At 47.0% G+C, this 20,656-nt stretch overlaps 1 protein-coding gene across 5 annotated transcripts; it reads left to right on the forward strand.

Annotated features, from left to right (window-relative positions):
• Positions 1-33: 33 nt before the first annotated feature.
• NPRL2 (NPR2 like, GATOR1 complex subunit) lies at positions 34-19,632 on the forward strand. Of its 5 annotated transcripts, none has more exons than XM_073352567.2 (13): positions 34-144; positions 1,506-1,591; positions 1,918-2,009; positions 6,333-6,501; positions 9,222-9,330; positions 10,141-10,277; positions 12,765-12,862; positions 13,165-13,201; positions 13,954-14,047; positions 15,709-15,826; positions 17,347-17,489; positions 17,964-18,073; positions 18,899-19,632. In XM_073352567.2, the coding sequence occupies exons 2-13, from the start codon at positions 1,514-1,516 to the stop codon at positions 18,902-18,904; spliced, it is 1,191 nt and encodes a 396-aa protein (XP_073208668.1). In that variant the 5' UTR covers positions 34-144; positions 1,506-1,513; the 3' UTR covers positions 18,905-19,632. The 5 variants fall into 5 exon arrangements, with proteins under 5 accessions (XP_073208668.1, XP_073208670.1, XP_073208667.1 ...); XM_073352569.2 differs by lacking the exon at positions 34-144 and adding an exon at positions 154-1,374; XM_073352566.2 differs by lacking the exon at positions 34-144 and adding an exon at positions 154-592.
• The last annotated feature ends 1,024 nt before the right edge of the window (positions 19,633-20,656 follow it).

Below are 20,656 nucleotides of genomic sequence, written 5' to 3' on the forward strand. Positions count from 1 at the left end.
TGGGGAGTGACCACTATCTTGCGCATGCGTAGATCGGCCGGTGGGGAGTGACCACTAGCTTGCGCATGCACCTGTCGAAAAGCTCGGGTAAAAGGGCTCCTGCGCTGGCTTAGGCGGCGGCTGTGTGCGCATGTGCGACGTGGGGTAGGTGATTGGTTTCGTGTCTGCGGCTGAGTTGCAAAGGCTGGGGCCCTGCGCCGGGTTGTTGTAGGGTCGCTTGGGCGCGGCTGTTTGCCACCCCCCGTCTAGCGCACGTCACGTGGACAGTTCCCTTCCCCCTACGCCCCCCAGAGCTGAGAGCCCGGGGTGTGGGCTCAGCCTGGGCGGGAGCCAGGACTGCTGGGATCTGTGCTGGCTCTGGGAGGGGAGAGGGTCTGGGGGGGGTGGGAACCAGCACTCCTGGGTTCTATCCCCGTCGTGGGGAAGGGAGTCCAGTCGCTAGCTCACAGGGCCAGGACTCCAGAGTCCCTTTCCCCAGCTTGCTGTATGCTCTTAAGCAGGCTTTATGTCTCTGTACAGTGCGGTGCCGATATTCACCCAGCTGCACTAATGCGCTGACACCCTGGGATGATCAATGGTATAGACGTTTTAGGTATTAGCAGCTGTAGCACTGAGCAAAAGAAGTGTGGCTAAGGGGGAGGGAAATGTTCTGGGGATATTAATTTGCATTTGAACATTAACTTCAGTTTTACCTTTATGTTCATGGTCCATAAAACTTGCGAGTTTGCGCTTTGCAACATGAATCTTTGCAAAAAGCTCATGTTAAACTTTAATACTAAAAAACAAAAAAAAAGTTTGCTTTTGTTGAATATTTATGCCTAAAATTCACCCCCTGCCCCTGCGCCTGAGGGAAAAAAAATTTAAATATTCTAAGACTCCTTTCTCTTGCAGTTGCTAAACTTTCACTCTTGCTTTTTATGATATCATAATTCTATTCCATTTTTGTGTACCTTTGCAGGTCACCTTTCAAGTTAATGTTTTAATCATGTAGAAGTCAGGGAATAATTTATATTTTGCATGTACAGTCAACTTCCAGTGGGCAGTAGGTGTGTTAAAGTGTTGCTTCACATAAGTAACTGCTGGACTGGAAGGAGAGGCAACGGCCTGTTTTGATGTAAAGTGACTTTGTTAATGAGATAGGGCTCAGCCACTAGTATGGTGATTGCACTGGAATTCAGTGCATAAAGCCATGCTAGTGCTGTGTCAAAGGCTGGGATATTTTATACGCTACCTGTCCCTCTAATGCATGTGTATTATCACACATGGCATTAATTTCAGAGTTTGTATATATCACGTAGGCCAGATTTACAGCTGCTGTAACTCAGCTTTGGAACACATGAGTCTTGTGAATTTGAAAATTTGCATTAATGTAAGGTTTGTATTATTTTTATTGCACTAACATTCTCCGTGGGAGAGGAAGGAAAAGACCAAGAGAAGAGAATCCAAAGAGAATCTACTCGATTGGTCTTTTGGTAAGCATCAGTTCTGTGTTGTATCTCTTGCAGCAATAACCATGGACAGCAGCAGCAGAATTGAGTGCATCTTCTTCAGTGAATTCCACCCAACGCTGGGGCCTAAAATAACCTACCAGGTCAGTGATGCCAGAGTATTTGGGGCGGGGGTCTATTGGGTATTCAATCAGGCAATGAACTGAGGGAATTCAGTCTATGCTGTCTCCAGCACCCAGCCAATGGTGGCCCCATGAGTCAAGGGCCTGCAGCTGGGCCCTGTGTGTGTCTTCAGCTGAACTGTGACATTTTATACTGTGACATCTTGTGTCTCTCTACAAAAGTGACTTTTCACAGGTGCTTGCTCTCCTTGTCCTGCCTGTATCCTGTTGCTAGGGTTTCTTATGAGACTGTAGGGTTATGTCTCTTGGCTCTTCAGTGATACTTTATTGTTTCCTTGGCCATGCAGGTCCCAGAGGATTTCATATCCCGAGAACTCTTTGACACAGTCCAGGTGTACATCATCACCAAACCCGAGCTGCAGAACAAGCTCATCACAGTGTGAGTACCACCTAGAACTGCACCCACAGTCTCAAAGCAGAGCTCTGGCTCCCCAAGGCTTTTCACCCTGCTCAACCCAGAGGTGACTGACTGCTGTACCCATCTGATAGCTGACTGGTGGCCTGCGTGATATGACTTGTGGATCTTGGTCCATTTCCCAGCAGACAAGTTTCCATGTCACAAAACCCACCACTACACTCCTTGGGACCCCTTTCTTCTGTCTCGGAGAGAGGCCAAGGATGGACTGGAGCATGGAGATTTTAATCTGTGCTTTCACCTCTAGTGATAGGTTTCAGAGTAACAGCCGTGTTAGTCTGTATTCGCAAAAAGAAAAGGAGGACTTGTGGCACCTTAGAGACTAACCAATTTATTAGAGCATAAGCTTTCGTGAGCTACAGCTCACTTCTTCAGATGCATATCGTGGAAACTGCAGCAGGCTTTATATATACACAGAGAATATGAAACAATACCTATTCCCACCCCACTGTCCTGCTGGTAATAGCTTATCTAAAGTGATTTCCAGCACAAATCCAGGTTTTCTCACCCTCCACCCCCCCACACAAATTCACTCTCCTGCTGGTGATAGCCCATCCAAAGTGATAACTCTTTACACAATGTGCATGACAATTAAGCTGGGCTATTTCCTGCATAAATCCAGGTTCTCACATCCCCCCCACCCCCATACACACACAAACTCACTCTCCTGCTGGTAATAGCTCATCCAAACTGACCACTCTTCAAGTTAAAATCCAAGTTAAACCAGAACATCTGGGGGGGGGGGTAGGAAAAAACAAGAGGAAACAGGCTACCTTGCATAATGACTTAGCCACTCCAAGTCTCTATTTAAGCCTAAATTAATAGTATCCAATTTGCAAATGAATTCCAATTCAGCAGTTTCTCGCTGGAGTCTGGATTTGAAGTTTTTTTGTTTTAAGATAGCGACCTTCATGTCTGTGATCGCGTGACCAGAGAGATTGAAGTGTTCTCCGACTGGTTTATGAATGTTATAATTCTTGACATCTGATTTGTGTCCATTTATTCTTTTACGTAGAGACTGTCCAGTTTGACCAATGTACATGGCAGAGGGGCATTGCTGGCACATGATGGCATATATCACATTGGTGGATGTGCAGGTGAACGAGCCTCTGATAGTGTGGCTGATGTTATTAGGCCCTGTGATGGTGTCCCCTGAATAGATATGTGGGCACAGTTGGCAACGGGCTTTGTCGCAAGGATAAGTTCCTGGGTTAGTGGTTCTGTTGTGTGGTATGTGGTTGTTGGTGAGTATTTGCTTCAGGTTGCGGGGCTGTCTGTAGGCAAGGACTGGCCTGTCTCCCAAGATTTGTGAGAGTGTTGGGTCATCCTTTAGGATAGGTTGTAGATCCTTAATAATGCGTTGGAGGGGTTTTAGTTGGGGGCTGAAGGTGACGGCTAGTGGCGTTCTGTTATTTTCTTTGTTAGGCCTGTCCTGTAGTAGGTAACTTCTGGGAACTCTTCTGGCTCTATCAATCTGTTTCTTTACTTCTGCAGGTGGGTATTGTAGTTGTAAGAAAGCTTGACAGAGATCTTGTAGGTGTTTGTCTCTGTCTGAGGGGTTGGAGCAAATGCGGTTGTATCGCAGAGCTTGGCTGTAGACGATGGATCGTGTGGTGTGGTCAGGGTGAAAGCTGGAGGCATGCAGGTAGGAATAGCGGTCAGTAGGTTTCCGGTATAGGGTGGTGTTTATGTGACCATTGTTTATTAGCACTGTAGTGTCCAGGAAGTGGATCTCTTGTGTGGACTGGACCAGGCTGAGGTTGGTGGTGGGATGGAAATTGTTGAAATCATGGTGGAATTCCTCAAGGGCTTCTTTTCCATGGGTCCAGATGATGAAGATGTCATCAATATAGCGCAAGTAGAGTAGGGGCTTTAGGGGACGAGAGCTGAGGAAGCGTTGTTCTAAATCAGCCATAAAAATGTTGGCATACTGTGGGGCCATGCGGGTACCCATAGCAGTGCCGCTGATCTGAAGGTATACATTGTCCCCAAATGTGAAGTAGTTATGGGTAAGGACAAAGTCACAAAGTTCAGCCACCAGGTTAGCCGTGACATTATCGGGGATAGTGTTCTTGACGGCTTGTAGTCCATCTTTGTGTGGAATGTTGGTGTAGAGGGCTTCTACATCCATAGTGGCCAGGATGGTGTTATCAGGAAGATCACCGATGGATTGTAGTTTCCTCAGGAAGTCAGTGGTGTCTCGAAGGTAGCTGGGAGTGCTGGTAGCGTAGGGCCTGAGGAGGGAGTCTACATAGCCAGACAATCCTGCTGTCAGGGTGCCAATGCCTGAGATGATGGGGCGCCCAGGATTTCCAGGTTTATGGATCTTGGGTAGTAGATAGAATATCCCAGGTCGGGGTTCCAGGGGTGTGTCTGTGCGGATTTGATCTTGTGCTTTTTCAGGAAGTTTCTTGAGCAAATGCTGTAGTTGCTTTTGGTAACTCTCAGTGGGATCAGAGGGTAATGGCTTGTAGAAACTCGTGTTGGAGAGCTGCCGAGCAGCCTCTTGTTCATATTCCGACCTATTCATGACGACAACAGCACCTCCTTTGTCAGCCTTTTTGATTATGATGTCAGAGTTGTTTCTGAGGCTGTGGATGGCATTGCGTTCCGCATGGCTGAGGTTATGGGGCAAGTGATGCTGCTTTTCCACAATTTCAGCCCGTGCACGTCGGCGGAAGCACTCTATGTAGAAGTCCAGTCTGCTGTTTCGACCTTCAGGAGGAGTCCACCTAGAATCCCTCTTTCTGTAGTGTTGGTTGGGAGACCTCTGTGGATTAGTATGCTGTTCAGAGGTATTTTGGAAATATTCCTTGAGTCGGAGACGTCGAAAATAGGATTCTAGGTCACCGCAGAACTGTATCATGTTCGTGGGGGTGGAGGGGCAGAAGGAGAGGCCCCGAGATAGAACAGCTCCTTCTGCTGGGCTGAGAGTATAGTTGGATAGGTTAACAATATTGCTAGGTGGGTTGAGGGAACCATTGCTGTGGCCCCTTGTAGCATGTAGTAGTTTAGAAAGTTTAGTGTCCTTTTTCTTTTGTAGAGAAGCAAAGTGTGCGTTGTAAATGGCTTGTCTCGTTTTAGTAAAATCCAGCCACGAGGAAGTTTGTGTGGAAGGTTGGTTTTTTATGAGAGTATCCATTTTTGAGAGCTCATTCTTAATCTTTCCCTGTTTGCTGTAGAGGATGTTGATCAGGTGATTCCGCAGTTTCTTTGAGAGCGTGTGGCATAAGCTGTCAGCATAGTCTGTGTGGTATGTAGATTGTAATGGATTTTTTACCTTCAGTCCTTTTGGTACGATGTCCACCTGTTTGCATTTGGAAAGGAAGATGATGTCTGTCTGTATCTGTACAAGTTTTTTCATGCAGTTGATAGATTTCCACTCCATACGGCTAAATGCAGTGCCTTGCATAATGACAGGTTTCAGAGTAACAGCCGTGTTAGTCTGTATTCGCAAAAAGAAAAGGAGGACTTGTGGCACCTTAGAGACTAACCAATTTATTAGAGCATAATAATGTGAAGGTGATGGCACCTTCAGGTCAAGGGGGAGGCATGTGGGTTGAGAGAAGCTTTCTTTGCCACTGCTTGAGCAGTAGCTCCTCTGTGTATAAATAGACCTGGATAGGAGAGACTCCTATCACCTTTCACCAGTCCTAGCTAAGAGATGAGGCCCACAGCTTGTTGCTTGGCAGGTCCAGCAGGAATCAAGCTGTTCAAGACAAGTGCTGTTGAAACCATGCCTTCAGTGCTTATAGGGGAACAGGGACCTTCCGAAGAGGCAGAAGGCTAGATTGCTAAAGGAGAAAAATAAAGAACAGAGGCCCATTCTTGTGAGTTGCGGTTGTTAACTTTGGCCCCACTTCATTAAGTCACCTGAGCTGGTGGCCTGAACCTGTTTGTAGCCTGTATAATCATAGCAATGAGCAATCACCATTTTTAATAATTTAGTTACAGTCTGTGCACAAGATTTCAATGAATTTTAACTACATGGAAACTTTGAAGAATCTGCGTTTTTCTGTTAAGAGAATTCAGGACAAAGCCTGGCACAGATGCTAAATTTCTTAAATGACTCTCACTCGTAAACTGATGAACGCGTTTATTTCTGAATTCTCAGAAAGTTCATTCTGGGCTCGGAGTAAGGGCTGTAAGTTTGGGGAGGATCCGTTGTATTTTTCATACAAAGCAAAAGAGTGTCTATTTTAAAAGCAAAATCCTTCACTATGGAGTTCTGACCAGTGCTTCCAGAACAATCGCAGTTGACGGCTTGTGCCTGTTTTTCTTTGATAGGACTGCTATGGAGAAGAAGCTGATTGGCTGCCCGGTTTGTATCGAGCACAAAAAATACAGCCGGAACGCTCTGCTCTTCAATCTGGGCTTTGTTTGTGATGCTAGAGCCAAGACTTGTGCATTGGAACCCATTGTGAAGAAACTGGCTGGCTATCTCACTACCTTAGAGGTCAGATGTGGCAATGATGCACCCGTTCAATACCTAATGTGGATCCACAGGTTTGGTGCTATGTCCCCCCACCCCTCCAGCTTTAGAACAATCTCTAGGAGAAACCCCTTTGATGTGCCAGACCTCCAAGAGGTCTTGTCCTACCTACACAGGGTAGGCCACGCGGTCTGATCGTCTATTTAGATTGAACCTTCCCAGTCCTTTGTTATCGAGCTGGGAGTCTCTGCTCAGCTTCCCTGCTGTGAGGTGGGGAAATCCATCTCCCTCAGGATCGTTGGTTGCTACGTGTCCGTGTCCTGGTGACTAGGTTTTCTACTCATCTCAGATATCCCATTGATATGGGGCTGGTGTCAGCCAGTCCTTTTCCAATGACCCATTCATGCTCAGACAGCTAGGCCACATTCATACCTGTGTCTCCCAGCCTGCCCTGAGAGCAAATAGTCCTTTTTCCCCACATTGGGTAACCATGCAAAACGTAGGGGAAACTAGAATCGGGGTAGCCGTGTTAGTCTGTATCCACAAAAACAACAAGGAGTCCGGTAGCACCTTAAAGACTAACAGATTTTTTTGGGCATAAGCTTTTGTGGGTAAAAAACTACTTCTTCAGATGCATGGAGTGAAAATTACAGATGCAGGCATTATATACTGACACATTATATACTGACTTGTGAGGTAACTCCCTGCTCTTCATGTGTCAGTATATAATGCCTGCATCTGTAATTTTCACTCCATGCATCTGAAGTAGTTTTTTACCCACGAAAGCTTATGCCCAAAAAAATCTGTTAGTCTTTAAGGTGCTACCGGACTCCTTGTTGTTTTTATAGGGGAAACTGAGGCACACATGGGATCATAAAAATATTACAGCAAATTCCCACTTTTTTACGTGATTACATATAAAAATACGTTAAGAGAATGCTGTGGTTGTGCTGTTAAGTGTTTTTATAGTCAGGGTTGTGTGTCTGTAACCCCAACTCTTCCCCATTGTGTGTGCATGGGTGCACTTTAGGGTGTGTTTTCACTAGCAGCATTAAAGTGCTGCCATGGCAGCACTTTAACGTGACTATGTAGTTGCGGCACCAGCACTGGGAGAGAGCTCTCCCAGCACTGTAAAAATACCACCCCCACGAGGGGAGTAGCTGCCAGTGCTGGTGCACTGTCTACACTAGCTTTACAGCGCTGTAACTTGCAGCGCTCAGGGTGTGTGTTTGTTTTTTTTCACACCCCTGAGTGAGAAAGTTGTAGCGCTGTAAAGTGGCAGTGTAGGCAAGGCCTTATTGTTGTTCATAGATTCCAAGCCAGAATGGATTGCTGTAATCATCTAGTCTGACCTCCTGTATAACACAGGCCAGAGAACTTCCTAGGGTAGAGCTTTTAGAAAAACAGACACCATTGATTTAAAAACAGGGAGAATCCACTGCCAGCCTTGGTAAACTGTTCCAATGGTTAATTAAAAAGCACATAATGGTTAATTAAAGCACATAATGCAACGCCCATTCACTTTTTGTTTGTTTGTTTAAACAAATTGAAATGTCAGGTAGTGTCTTTCTCACTATTTTCTCTAGTCCATTTCCTGGGAAACTGAGTTCTCATAATGGAGAAACTCCAGCCACTTTTTGTTAGAAATAAGACTATTTTAAGTTAGCCAGTTTCAGTGATTGATAATAAATAATATGGGGGTGGTTTGTTTCTATTAAGTGTGAGTTCATTAATTTAAAATTTCCTTTTTAACAGTAAATGGTATAAACTATGCACTTTGAGAATCATGCACGTGACCATAATGACTGTATAGGGAAGCTTGTAGTTCAGGTGAGGATGTGTGTTGTTTAGGATCAAGGGACGCAATTGTGTTGTTTCTTCCTTAGCAACACTTTGAATAGAAGCTTACACTTTCACGTAAGGTATTAACAGCCCATGGTAAACATCCCTGATCATTCCCACAGATCTGCCAACAAAGCCATGGAAAACCACTGGCTGCGGTAGAAGAGCAGTGTCAGGCAGTGCTCAAAGGACTCTCCTTCCTGAAAACTAAATTGGGAGTAGGCTATGTAGGGATTACCAGGCACACAGGGCAGACAACTGGACTCAGCGTGACTTCAAGTGGATTAGAGCTGCTGGTGCTGAAATCCAAACCCTCCCCAGAAATCAAATTAGAAGCCAAAGCAGCTTTGAATCAAGCCCTTGAAATGAAACGGCAGGGGAAGCGTGAGAAAGCCCATAAACTCTTCATGTATGCCCTCAAAATGAATTCAGATTACGTGGGTGCTCTGAATGAGTTTGGTATCTTTTCTGAAGAGGAGAAGACATTCAAGCAGACTACTTGTACTCCAAAGCACTGACCGTTTCTCCTTGTCATGATACTCTTAATATTTCTCAAGTTAAAAACATCCTTTCAGGCCTCTGTGCTTGCTTACGGCCCTAAAAAATAATTCCTTAGATGAAATCCATTGAAGTCGATGGGAGTTTGAGACTTCACTGGAGCCAGGATTTCACCACTTGATCCTGTATAACACATCATGGTTTAAAGGGGAGATTTGTCATTAATTAGGTGAGTGACAGGTTTCCAGGATCAAACTATAAGTAAGAAAAGAACAAAGGAAAAAATACCAGTGGGGTTTCCTTATCGTATTGCCTGCATAACAGCTCCATGGCAGCTTTATAGAGAGATGCGAGGTGGCTTGCTGCTATTGAGAGGCAATGACACTGACCCTGTTCTCTCCTAGCTGGAAAGTGGCTTCATTTCCAATGAAGAGAGTAAACAAAAGCTGGTGCCAATAATGACCATCCTCCTGGAGGAGCTCAACGCCACTGGGAAATGTACCTTGCCAATAGGTAGGTTCGCTGGACATCCAGCTGCAATGTAGTCTCTTTCTCTGTCCCTTCCCAGCCTCACAATGAGTCCCTTAGCATCACCCCACTAGGGGATTCTGTCTGAGGCAGAGGAGCTGCCTGATAATAGTGTTTGTAGTTTGGGGGTGGAGGGTCCGACTTGCAGCTCCACCTGTACCCCACCCTTGTGCTGTTTTGTTTTGCGGTATTTGAAGTGTAGCTTGTGTGACCTTCATGGGGGAGGAGCACAGGGGAGAGAAGGGAGTTAGATGCACTGTGGGAGTGCACTGCTCCCTTATTGCCTCTGCCATCCCTGGAGTGCTAATGGGCTGTGATTACAGCGGAATTGGCTACTGCTGGGAAGAAAAGGGCAGCTGCTCTATACTGACCAGATCAGGGGTTCTCAAACTGGGGATCTGGACCCCTCAGGGGGTCACAAGGTTATTACATGGGAGGTCGCAAGCTGTCCACCTCCACTCCAAATCCTGCTTTGCATCCAGCATTTATAATGGTGTTAAATATATAAAAAAGTGTTTTTAATTTATAAGGGGGGGTCACACTCAGAGGCTTGCTATGTGAAAGGGGTCACCAGTACAAAAGTTTGAGAACTGCTGGACCAGATTGCTGTAACAGAGTCTTGCACAGAGGATGGAAGGGGAGGTTGGCATCTGAGGGTCAAATCTTGCCGTGATGTCAGCAGCGGGTGCAGTTCCCATTGCACTGTTACAGCAGGGCTGATTTTGGTTGGGAAAGTTGAGAGACACAGCAGGTGTTTCCTAGCAAAACTGAGTGCTTTCATCTCCTCCTCCCTAGATGAATCGAACACCATTCACCTGAAAGTGATCGAGCAGCGGCCAGACCCTCCGATTGTGCAAGAGTACGATGTGCCTGTCTTCACCCTGGACAAGGATGATTTCTTCAATGCCCAGTGGGATCTCACCACTCAGCAGGTCTGTCTGCTTCATCCGGGCAGGGCTAAGCAGGGGGGACATTCTAATGGGGTCATCTCCCATCCCAGCGACTCCATTAGCTGAATGGAGATGTGACAGGGCTGTTGCACTACCTGGTGCCCAGTGAGCAAGGGGTTACCACAGCTCAGCAACCCGTAGCCCTTTCCTGGGGCTATAAATCCCTTGCTTGGGAGACAAGAGGAAGGAGAATGCTATTGGGTAGCAGCCCGGCCTTCCCAGGGTCCTAGGACTGGGGAGCTTGATCCCTTTTGTGGAGAAGACTTTACTGATTGCAGTGGTATGCCTGTGCTGAACCATTCCCAGTGAACATGTGATAAAAGGCAACGACTGTTGCTAACGCTGTCCAAATCAAGCAAAGATGTCCTTTATGGGGAAGTGTCCATCCAGTGACTAGGGCTGGTTAACAAAGTGTTAAATAGCATGGAACTCTGCTCTCCAGTTGCAGACACTTCCAAACAGGGATGGAATACAGAGGTGCATGTGTTTATAGTGAGGTTGTCCTGTATTCTTATTCAGCACGTATCAGGGTTCCCTCCCCACTCTGAACTCTAAGGTACAGATGTGGGGACCTTCATGAAAGTCCCCCTAAGCTTATTTCTACCAGCTTAGGTTAAAAGTTTCCCCAAGGCACAAATTCTTCCTTGTCTTTGGAACGATATCGCTGCCACAACCAAGTGAGTTTGACAAAGATTTAGGAAAAGGACCACTTGGAGTTCCTGTTTCCCCAAAATATCACCCCAAGTCCCTTCCCCTGACTGTTCCTGGGGAGGCTTGAGAGTAAACAAGGGGAGCACAGACCAGCCCCTTGGGTTTTTAGGACACTAAAAACCAATCAGGTTCTTAAAAGCAGAACTTTATTATAAAGAAAAAGTAAAAACGCACCTCTGTAAAATCAGGATGGAAGGTAATTTTACAGGGTAATCGGATTCAAAACACAGAGGATTCCCCTCTAGGCAAAACTTTAAAGTTACAAAAAATACAAAAAAACAAACAAACCAGGAATAAACCTCCCTCTTAGCCTAGGGGAAATTCACAAGCTAAAACAAAAGATAATCTAACACATTTCCTTGCTATTACTTACTATTTCTGTAATTTTAGATGTATCATTCAGTAGGAGTTGGATTACTTGCTTGGTCTCTCTGTCTCGGTAGAGAACAACAAAAGCCCAAACAAAAACCTCCCCCTCCCTGCCCCCCCATTTGAAAGTATCTTCTTTCCCCAGTGGTCCTTCTGGTCAGGTGCCAACTAGGTTAATAGAAAGAAGAAAAGGAGTACTTGTGGCACCTTAGAGACTAACAAATTTATTTGAGCATAAGTTTTCGTAGCTTATGCTCAAATAAATTTGTTAGTCTCTAAGGTGCCACAAGTACTCCTTTTTCTTTTTGCGAATACAGACTAACACTGCTGCTACTCTGAAACTAGGTTAATGGGGAGGGATAGCTCAGTGGTTTGAGCATTGTCCTGCTAAACCCAGGGTTGTGAGTTCAATCCTTGAGGGGGCCATTTAGGGATCTGGGACAAAAATTGGGGATTGGTCCTGCTTTGAGTAGGGGGTTGGACTAGATGACCTACTGAGGTCCCTTCCAACCCTGATATTCTATGATTGATTAACCCTTTACAGGTAAAGGAGGGATGTTATGCTACCCTTAGCTGTATGTTTATGACAGCACCGTATCTAGTGTCCATGTTAAATCTCTTCTGATGGTCTCATTGACCCTTTGTGCATGGACCACGTTTACTGGAAAATCTGGCCCAAGGTGGCCTGTGCCTTTTTTGTTCAGTTCTATAACGATTGCTCTTCCCAGTAAATGTGATTTTGAAGTTGGATACAAGAGTTCTTGGATGTTAGAAGTGCACGTGTCTGGTGCACAGAACCATATCACTGTCTCATGTTAAAAAAGCTACCTTAAGACAGAGATACCATTGAGAGTATGTATCGGTCACTTATGGGTAAAAAACATTTCAGGGATGTTGTGACTTTCCTCAGACCAAACGTTATAAACACAGGAAACATAGAGCTAAGGTTAACTCAAGAGAAATCCAAACATATCAGTGTTACTAATGCACAGGTAAGGTACCTAAACAACCATAACTCTGCCCCGTAGTGACCACATGCAATAACCATGCAATGATGATGATTGAGTCATTTAATTGTTTGTGGTCATAGATTACCTTATCAATCTGCAAAAAGAAAAGGAGTACTTGTGGCACTTTAAAGACTAACAAATTTATTTGAGCATAAGCTTATGCTCAGATAAATTTGTTAGTCTCTGAGGTGCCACAAGTACTCCTTTTCTTTTTGCGGATACAGACTAACACGGCTGCAACTCTGAAACCTGTCATTATCAATCTGAAAACACACTAGATTTCCCTCACACGCACGCTCCCCTTGATGTCTCTATAGGGGGTTTCTCGTGCAGATGTTCCACTCTTTGGTCTGATCGCTCTCACGTGCTGCCTCCTTAGATCCTGCCATACATTGATGGATTTCGACACATCCAGAAAATCTCTGCTGAAGCTGACGTGGAGCTCAATTTGGTGCGAATTGCTATCCAGAACCTGCTGTAAGTGCGAAGACCTAGGGCATCGGGAAGGAGAAGGGTCCCTGATCAGAACACTCACACAGATCCATATACCCACCCTTCTCGCCCCCAGTTCTGACTTTAGCCCTGCATCCCGATCCCCTTGACACATGGGATTCTGAATTTAGGAGAAATTCCCTGCAGAGTTCCCTGTAGAGGGAGCACTACAGAAAACCCAGCCTGCAGCTAGTGGAGAGTAATAAAACCTGTGCCTTCACTAGGGAAGAGGCTGGTGTTTGAATCTATAATCGGTGATTTCTAATGTTTCATTGTCTGTCTTGCAGATACTATGGGGTGGTGACTCTGGTCTCCATACTTCAGGTGCGTATGGCTAGGAGCAAAAAATTCCAGCCCATTATTAGCCTGGCACATGTGACCTTTCACCTCTGGAGCTCTGGTCTCTCTTGGAAGGAGTCTGCTGGCCCCATATTAGGCACAGCACAAAACTACCTCACTAGTGGACAGACAGCCCCTTCTTGGGAGAAGACCTAGGACAAAACCAGTATGGGAGTGCTAGGCTGGTACTAAGAACTGCAATAGGGTTGTAAAGCTTTAGTACTGACCTGCAGCTCTGCTGTTGTCCTTGGCGGTATGACTGGAGCTGGGCCATCTGAATGCATGGGACCTGCTATGTTTTTCCCCATATTCTTTTAATAGCACCTGGTTCCTGGTACTGTTGCAGAGAGGGCTGCATACAGGACGCATCTGCTCTAACACGCACATGGGTATAAGCAGAACTGTAGGCCTGGCGCAGCAGTGGCTGTAGAATTCGGTCGAGCAGAATCACTGGCTCACAATGCCAGATTTAGAAAGGGGAAGAATCTTGGGCTTCTGACATGCAGTTGCACCCTATGCTCTATAGAGGGTAATTCTTCCAGGACAGCACAGTGCTTTGGTTCACGTGCCAGTTACGCTGCTTTGTGGTGGTGTGCTGCAGGTTCTTCTCCTTGGCTGGCTCCACCAAATTGTTTGTCTTGGAGTCTCTAGTGTTGTTTGGCTTAAATCCTAGGCCCAGAGCTAAAACTCTGCAGCCTCTGGTTAATAGGAATTTCATCTCTCTTTTTCCTTACCAGTACTCAAATGTATACTGTACCACACCTAAAGTCCAGGATCTGGTGGATGATAAATGCCTCCAAGAAGAATGTCTCTCTTATGTCACCAAGCAAGGTATAGCAGGCCTGAACTGAGTTAGATATGGTAAGATTGTGCTGGCCCAGGATATGCCGTCACAGCCTTCTGATTCCTCCAGAGATTTGCTAGGGACTGGGAAACCAACAGTTCAGCACTGGCTCTTTCTCCCTTGAGTTTGCTCATGGCAAAAGGCTGGTAGCGGGGCCTTCAAGTTTGTGTACTAGGTCCTGTGTTAATGTGTTAATGATCTGACAAAGGGGTTGAGTATTGAGGCAGCAAAAGTTGTAGATGCCACAAAGTTATTTAGGTTAGTCAAGGTAAGGGATGGCTGGGAAGAACTTCAGAGAGACCTTCAGAGTGGGCATCACAATGGTAAATGAAACTGAGCGTTGATAAATGCAGAGTAATGCACAGTGGAAGGGAAAACGTTAACTACTTCCATGCCTGCCAGGGTTCTAAGTCAACTGTATCAGTTCAAGGAAGGGACCTGGGCATCATTGTAGACAGATCAATGGAGACTTCTACTCAGTGGGCAGCTGCAGTTAAAAAAGCAAACCAGATGGTTGGAGGAATAAGGAATAGGGTGGAGAATAATAGACTATTCTAAAGTCTTTATATAAATCAGTGGTAAAGCCTCATTTGAAGTGGTTATATAGTTCTGGCCACCCCTGCTCCAAAAGGATATTGCAGAATCAGAGGGGTTCAGAGAAGAGTGAGAATAGAAAAACTGGGGTCATCACCTTAGAAAGGAGATGACGAAGAGGGACGCGATAGAAGTCTATAGAATAACAAATGGCCTAGAGAAGAGAGGTGAGGAGTTTCTATTCTCCCCTGTGTCCTAACACAAGAACAGGAGGACATCAAATAAAATTAAAAGGTGGCAAATTCAGAAAAGAAATACATTTTCCCACTGTGTGTAATTATATGGTGGAATTCACTGCCATGGGATGTTGTGGAGGCCAAGAATTTAACAGAATTTAAAAAGGGATTGAATAATTATATGGACTGCAAGAATAGTCAGTTACCATAATTAACTATGATAACACGGTTAGAAGGGATATTAAACCCTGTGCTTCAGGTGTTAAGACAACTTTAACTATTAGAGACCAGGATGATATTTAATCTGCCCCTCACATGATCCCAAATCAACTACTGCAGAGTTTTTACATCTCTCTCTGACTCAGCTGGTGCTGGCTGCTGTCAGAGACAGGTGGTTGGGCTGAATGGACCTTGGCTCTGATCCAGTCTGCCCATTCCTATGAGCTTGGTAAGAGCGAAGCCGCGTTGGGAGCACTTCTCCAGGCGAGGATGATGTGTCCCATTGCAGGACTTGGTCCTGATACTCACACTTTAGGTGACATCATCCTTCAGCTGAGATGCTAACCTGGGGTCTTGTAAAGTCCCACATGTCCTGGTAGAATGTCACAGTCTCAGAGTCTAGGATAAGCTGTATGTCCTGACCAACGTTCCCCCCCTTCAGATGGGTGCAATATTCCAGCTGCATGACCTGCGGAGCACACAAAGGCAGCTCCATATTTCTGTGTTGACACTGTTCCACCACCATTTAACTTGGGGATGGTAGTGAGACCCCCCCCCCCCCCCGCAGGGATTGGGCAGGCCCTGTTAATCTCCAGGACATTCTACTCCTTAGCTCTATCCCCCGTTTTGTCACTTCAGGGTGTGTCTCTTCCCCACAGGTCATAAGCGAGCCAGTCTGAGAGACGTCTTCCAGCTCTACTGCGGGCTGAGCCCCGGCACGACGGTGCGAGACCTCATCTGCCGCTACACCCTGCAGCTCCAGAGAGTGGATGAAAGGTCTGAGGCTGCATCCCCTTTCCGAAGGAAGCTCTGAGGATGAGGCCATGACATCGCTGTGTGCCAGTGAAAGCGCAGATGAATGCCAATGGCTCAGTGATGTGGGAAGCCCATGGCTAGTTAGCAGAGCTGGCTTAGAGTGTACCCCTCAGTATCATTTACCCAACTTTACAGGTGGGGACACTGAGGCACATCAGCACAGTGACTTACCCAGGCTCTCACAGTGAAGCTGCAGCAGAGGCAGGAGCGGAGCCCAGTTCTCCTGATTGTTTCATGCTCCTAGCGCCTTCCTTTTTCAGAACTGTACTGAGATTATAGTTCACCCCATGACCCAGCAGTTAGAGCTGCTGGGCCAGCAGAAAGTGAAGTCCTCCCCATTGGTGTGGGCTGGTTTTGTTCAGTATCTTCATAAATGATCTGGAGGATGGCGTGGATTGCACCCTCAGCAAGTTTGCAGATGACACTAAACTGGGAGGAGAGGTAGATACGCTGGAGGGTAGGGATAGGATACAGAGGGACCTAGACAAATTAGTGGATTGGGCCAAAAGAAATCTGATGAGGTTCAACAAGGACAAGTGCAGAGTCCTGCACTTAGGACGGAAGACTCCCATGCACCGCTACAGACTAGGGACCGAATGGCTAGGTAGCAGTTCTGCAGAAAAGGACCTAGGGGTTACAGTGGACGAGAAGCTGGATATGAGTCAACAGTGTGCCCTTTCTACCAAGAAGGCTAACGGCATTTTGGGCTGTATATGTAGGGGCATTGCCAGCAGATTGAGGGACGTAATCATTTCCCTCTATTCGACACTGGTGAGGCCTCATCTGGAGTACTGTGTCCAGTTTTGGGCCTCACACTACAAGAAGGATGTGGAAAAATTGGAAAACCTCCAGCGGAGGGCAACAAAAATGATTAGGGGACTGGAACACATGACTTATGAGGAGAGGCTGAGGGAACTGGGGTTGTTTAGTCTGTGGAAGAGAAGAATGAGGGGGGATTTGATAGCTGCTTTCAACTACCTGAAAGGAGGTTCCAAAGAGGATGGATCTAGACGGTTCTCAGTGGTAGCTGATGACAGAACGAGGAGTAATGGTCTCAAGTTGCAGTGGGGGAGGTTTAGGTTGGATATTAGGAAAAACTTTTTCACTAGGAGGGTGGTGAAACACTGGAATGCGTTACCTAGGGAGGTGGTGGAATCTCCTTCCTTAGATATTTGTAAGCCCAGGCTTGACAAAGCCCCTGGCTGGGATGATTTAGTTGGGGATTGGTCCTGCTTTGAGCAGGGGGTTGGACTATATGACCTCCTGAGGTCCCTTCCAACCCTGATACTCTATGTAACCTCCAAACATGCTGGTAGGTCACCTGCTCAGCATTCTGACTTTGCTCGAGGAGGTGGGAGGAGAGGCTGGGTTGGAGCTGAGCCCCACTGGCATTCGAGACCATGTGGCAGGTGAACACACCCTTCCAACTCTGGGTTTCCTGGGATGGCAGCCCTTCTGAGAGCAATTCCTTCTTCTCTCAGGAAGCTCATCCAGTTTGGTTTGATGAAGGGCCTCATCCGGCGGCTCCAGAAGTATCCTGTGAAGATAGTGCGGGATGAGAAAAGTCACCCAGCCCGGCTGTACACAGGCTGCCACAGCTATGATGAGATCTGCTGTAAAACAGGTACAGGAACCCAGCTTTGTGTGCGAGTGAGAGGGAAGAGACCAAGCATGGCTCGGCAGTGGGCGGGGGTGTTAATTCAAGGTCCGTAACATTTGGTACTCTGTGATTTGCACTGCAGTAGCACCTATGAGCTGTAGTCCTTGTATTTGGCTCTGTACTGCTGTGGGAGGGATTTTGTTCTTGCAATTTGGATGAGTTGCAGCAATATGCAGGAGTTGCAAGGCACCAGACAAACCCACTTGATCAAATGAAATAACTTGCAGACGTTGCCCAACTTCACCTTGTAACAAACCTAGCTGAGAGCCATTTTCCGTCCGTGCAGGGCCCTAACAGTGGGAACTCATGGCCCCAGAAGAGGTTCCGTCTCAGGAGACCCTTTCAGCAGAACCCATTTGATTTTTTTTTTTCCTGGCCCTTTCTTGAATCCTGTTTAGACAGCAAAATATTGGAGTGTTCACAGTATGGTCCCTGCAGGTCATAGAAGCTTAAAGTCTAGAACAGATGCGGAACAAACAGTTCAGCCGTGTGCTAGAGAGAGATGCGGAAGGAATCTCGTGGCGATTGCTGAAAGGCTTAATGGAAAGGTGTGTTTTGGAGAGGGAGTTGGCTGTAGGAGGGGATTTGAGAGCTGAGCGCCTCAGAAGGGTATCGGATTAACCTTTTGTCCTCTGGAAATTTGGATTTAAAATTGGTACGCCCCACACCTGGCACGAACTTAGTGGTCTCAATTAGATCCCCACTGAAGGAATAGCTGTCCATATCTCAACCGCTGGACTGTTTGGGGCACTGGAGTGTCTGCTCAGGAACAGCCTAAGAGAAGGGTTGGCATAGGGAAGTTAAAGGTGAGGGGGAGCGATGCATGAGCCATTGAGATCACTGGCTGTACCAGCGAGGGAGGATGTTCTCTGGAAAGGGTTAAAACTGAAATGGGCGTCAGAGGTGAGGAGTTTTGTGGGCAAGATTGCAATAGGTGGGGGTGTCAGAGATGAGGGTTGAGAGAGGTTGGCAAAGCAGAAAGGGGAAAGCTGGCACAGGGCCAGTCTACATTGAGTCTTCCTTTTGTCAGACATGGCCATCAGCACTGAAATGGTAATTGCCAAGATACCACGGTTTGATCCTGGCTATCTGGCTGGTCTGGGTCTCTGTTTTAGAGCTACTTTTCCAGTGAGCAAGCTGGGAGACACAAAATCCAGAATCTGTGCATTCACTGTTGGCCATTCTTCAGCTCAAACCAAGACCCAATGGCTGGAGCATGAGAGTTGAGGACTCAACGCAACATAATCAGGCATTCTAGTCTTGACTTGTCACCCCTCTGCCTGCCTTTCCCCCCATCAGCAATAACAGGGACTTTGGTTGGCAGGGTGGACTCATGTTAGTGCCAGAGATGTTGTTCTTTACTTCTTCCTCAGGCATGAGCTACCGAGAGCTGGATGAGAGACTGGAGAATGATCCCAACATCATTGTTTGCTGGAAGTGAATCTCTCTTCGGGAAGTACCAGCAGCACCTCAGAGAAAAGAACACTGGAAAAGGATGGCTGAGCTGTCCACATCTCGGAGATGGATCTGAGACCCCCGACTGTGGCTCTTTCAAGTGACTTGGCTCCTCTAGTGGAGAGTGTGTTGCGTATGTCCGACTAACGCTGCTTGGAGAAAGAGATTGAACTCGGGTCGGATGTCTTTGCATTCCTGCACGAGGGCAAAGCATAGGTCCCACGTCTCAGTGCAAAGCAAACAGTGCGTGCTGGCCAGTTGCTTTTTGCCATGTGCTGTTGAAATGATTGGTTCCACGGTGCCTGTGCCGGCCTTCTTGCTGCCAGTCTAGGTCGCATAGAAAAACTGTCATCGCTCTATCGGGGATTGTTGGAGGGTGTCCACTTGCTGCACATAGAACGTGTGGAACACCTGAGTCATTGTATTAAAAGGGAAGGGGGCTGGTTTCCTTTCTGCTCTCAGAAGCCCTGATAATTTTGCCCCATCTATTTCTTCTCCAGCCTCCCAGGATTTGCAGCTGGGAATGAAACACCTATTCTTTCTGTTCTGTGGATCTAGCAGCAGAGGGTGCTGTAGGAGTGGAGTAGCCAGGTTAGGTAAAGGGAGGCTGGGGGCTGAGTGAGTGAATCATAATAAAACTGTTCAAATTGCATTTTGAAGTTTTGGTGAATTTCCAGCTTCGTGAAGGATGGAAACTGGGGGTGGGAGCTGGTGTTCTAATGGGACTAAAAGGTCATCGCTTAGAACTAGTCTGGCTTTGGTTATGGGGCAGTGTGTAGGAGGGGAAATGGTTAACCCTCCATTGTTGAATGCAGAGCTTCCCAACCTGTGGGTTGGGCCCCAAAACTGGGTCACGAGAATGCTTCAAAGGGTGGCATGGCAACTCCTGTCCCATGTTGTGGGCTGGGCTCGTCTCCTTGCTCCAGGCATTGCAACCTCTGGAGCCACTCAGGTTTGGCCCAGCCGTCATGATAACAGGACCCCGGGGAGGCCAAATTTGAGTGAATGGCACCACAACCCCACTCCACAACTCCACTCTCACAAATCTGGTCCAGTCAGGGGGCAGGGCCAAACCTGAGCAGTTCTGCAACCACAGAGGTTGCAGCACCTGGAGCAGAGTCAGGCCCAGGCAGCCCCACAGCGCAGGAGCTGCAGGAGCCGCCACTGTGAGGTGAGTGCTGAGCAGGACCCAACCCCCCAAGGGGGCAGAAGCTGACTGAAACTACCCGAGAACAGGGCTGTAACTGGGGTGGGGTGAGTGGGGGCAGCTGCCCAGGCCAAAAAGCCCCAGGGGTGGCTCAGGCTGGCAACGCCAAGGGACTTGGGGAGGGAACGCCACCTCCACCCCCCCAACTCACCTCAGTGAGCCACCCAGCCTATCTGTGTTGGGGAGAGAGCCAAAAAATCGGGAGGGGCTCACGATTCAGTTGTTAATTATGGTCAAATTCTTTAATCAACACACAAGTACTTTAATGGTTCCTAACATTCCTGTGCAGTGTTGGGGCCTCAAATGCAGGAGCCCTGGGCTGGGACAGGGGAACCAGAGCGGGAAATGGACCAGGCCAGTCCCTCACTGGGCAGGCACAACAGAGTGTAACAACCCAGCACGAAGTGTGTGTGTATGTACAGTAAATTGCAAATTAACAGGGCCAGAACTTTAAAAATATTGCTTGCGT

Source organism: Lepidochelys kempii, chromosome 7, assembly GCF_965140285.1.
Source record: "Lepidochelys kempii isolate rLepKem1 chromosome 7, rLepKem1.hap1, whole genome shotgun sequence".
Taxonomy (NCBI): domain Eukaryota; kingdom Metazoa; phylum Chordata; order Testudines; family Cheloniidae; genus Lepidochelys; species Lepidochelys kempii.

Excerpts from the sequence above, each read along its gene's own strand:
- NPRL2 (XM_073352566.2), top strand. The coding sequence starts at position 568 with ATGATCAATGGTATAGACGTTTTAG. Across the intron at positions 2,010-6,332 it reads CAGAACAAGCTCATCACAGT|GACTGCTATGGAGAAGAAGC; the intron begins GTGAGTACCACC and ends TTTCTTTGATAG. Across the intron at positions 12,863-13,164 it reads ATTGCTATCCAGAACCTGCT|ATACTATGGGGTGGTGACTC; the intron begins GTAAGTGCGAAG and ends TCTGTCTTGCAG.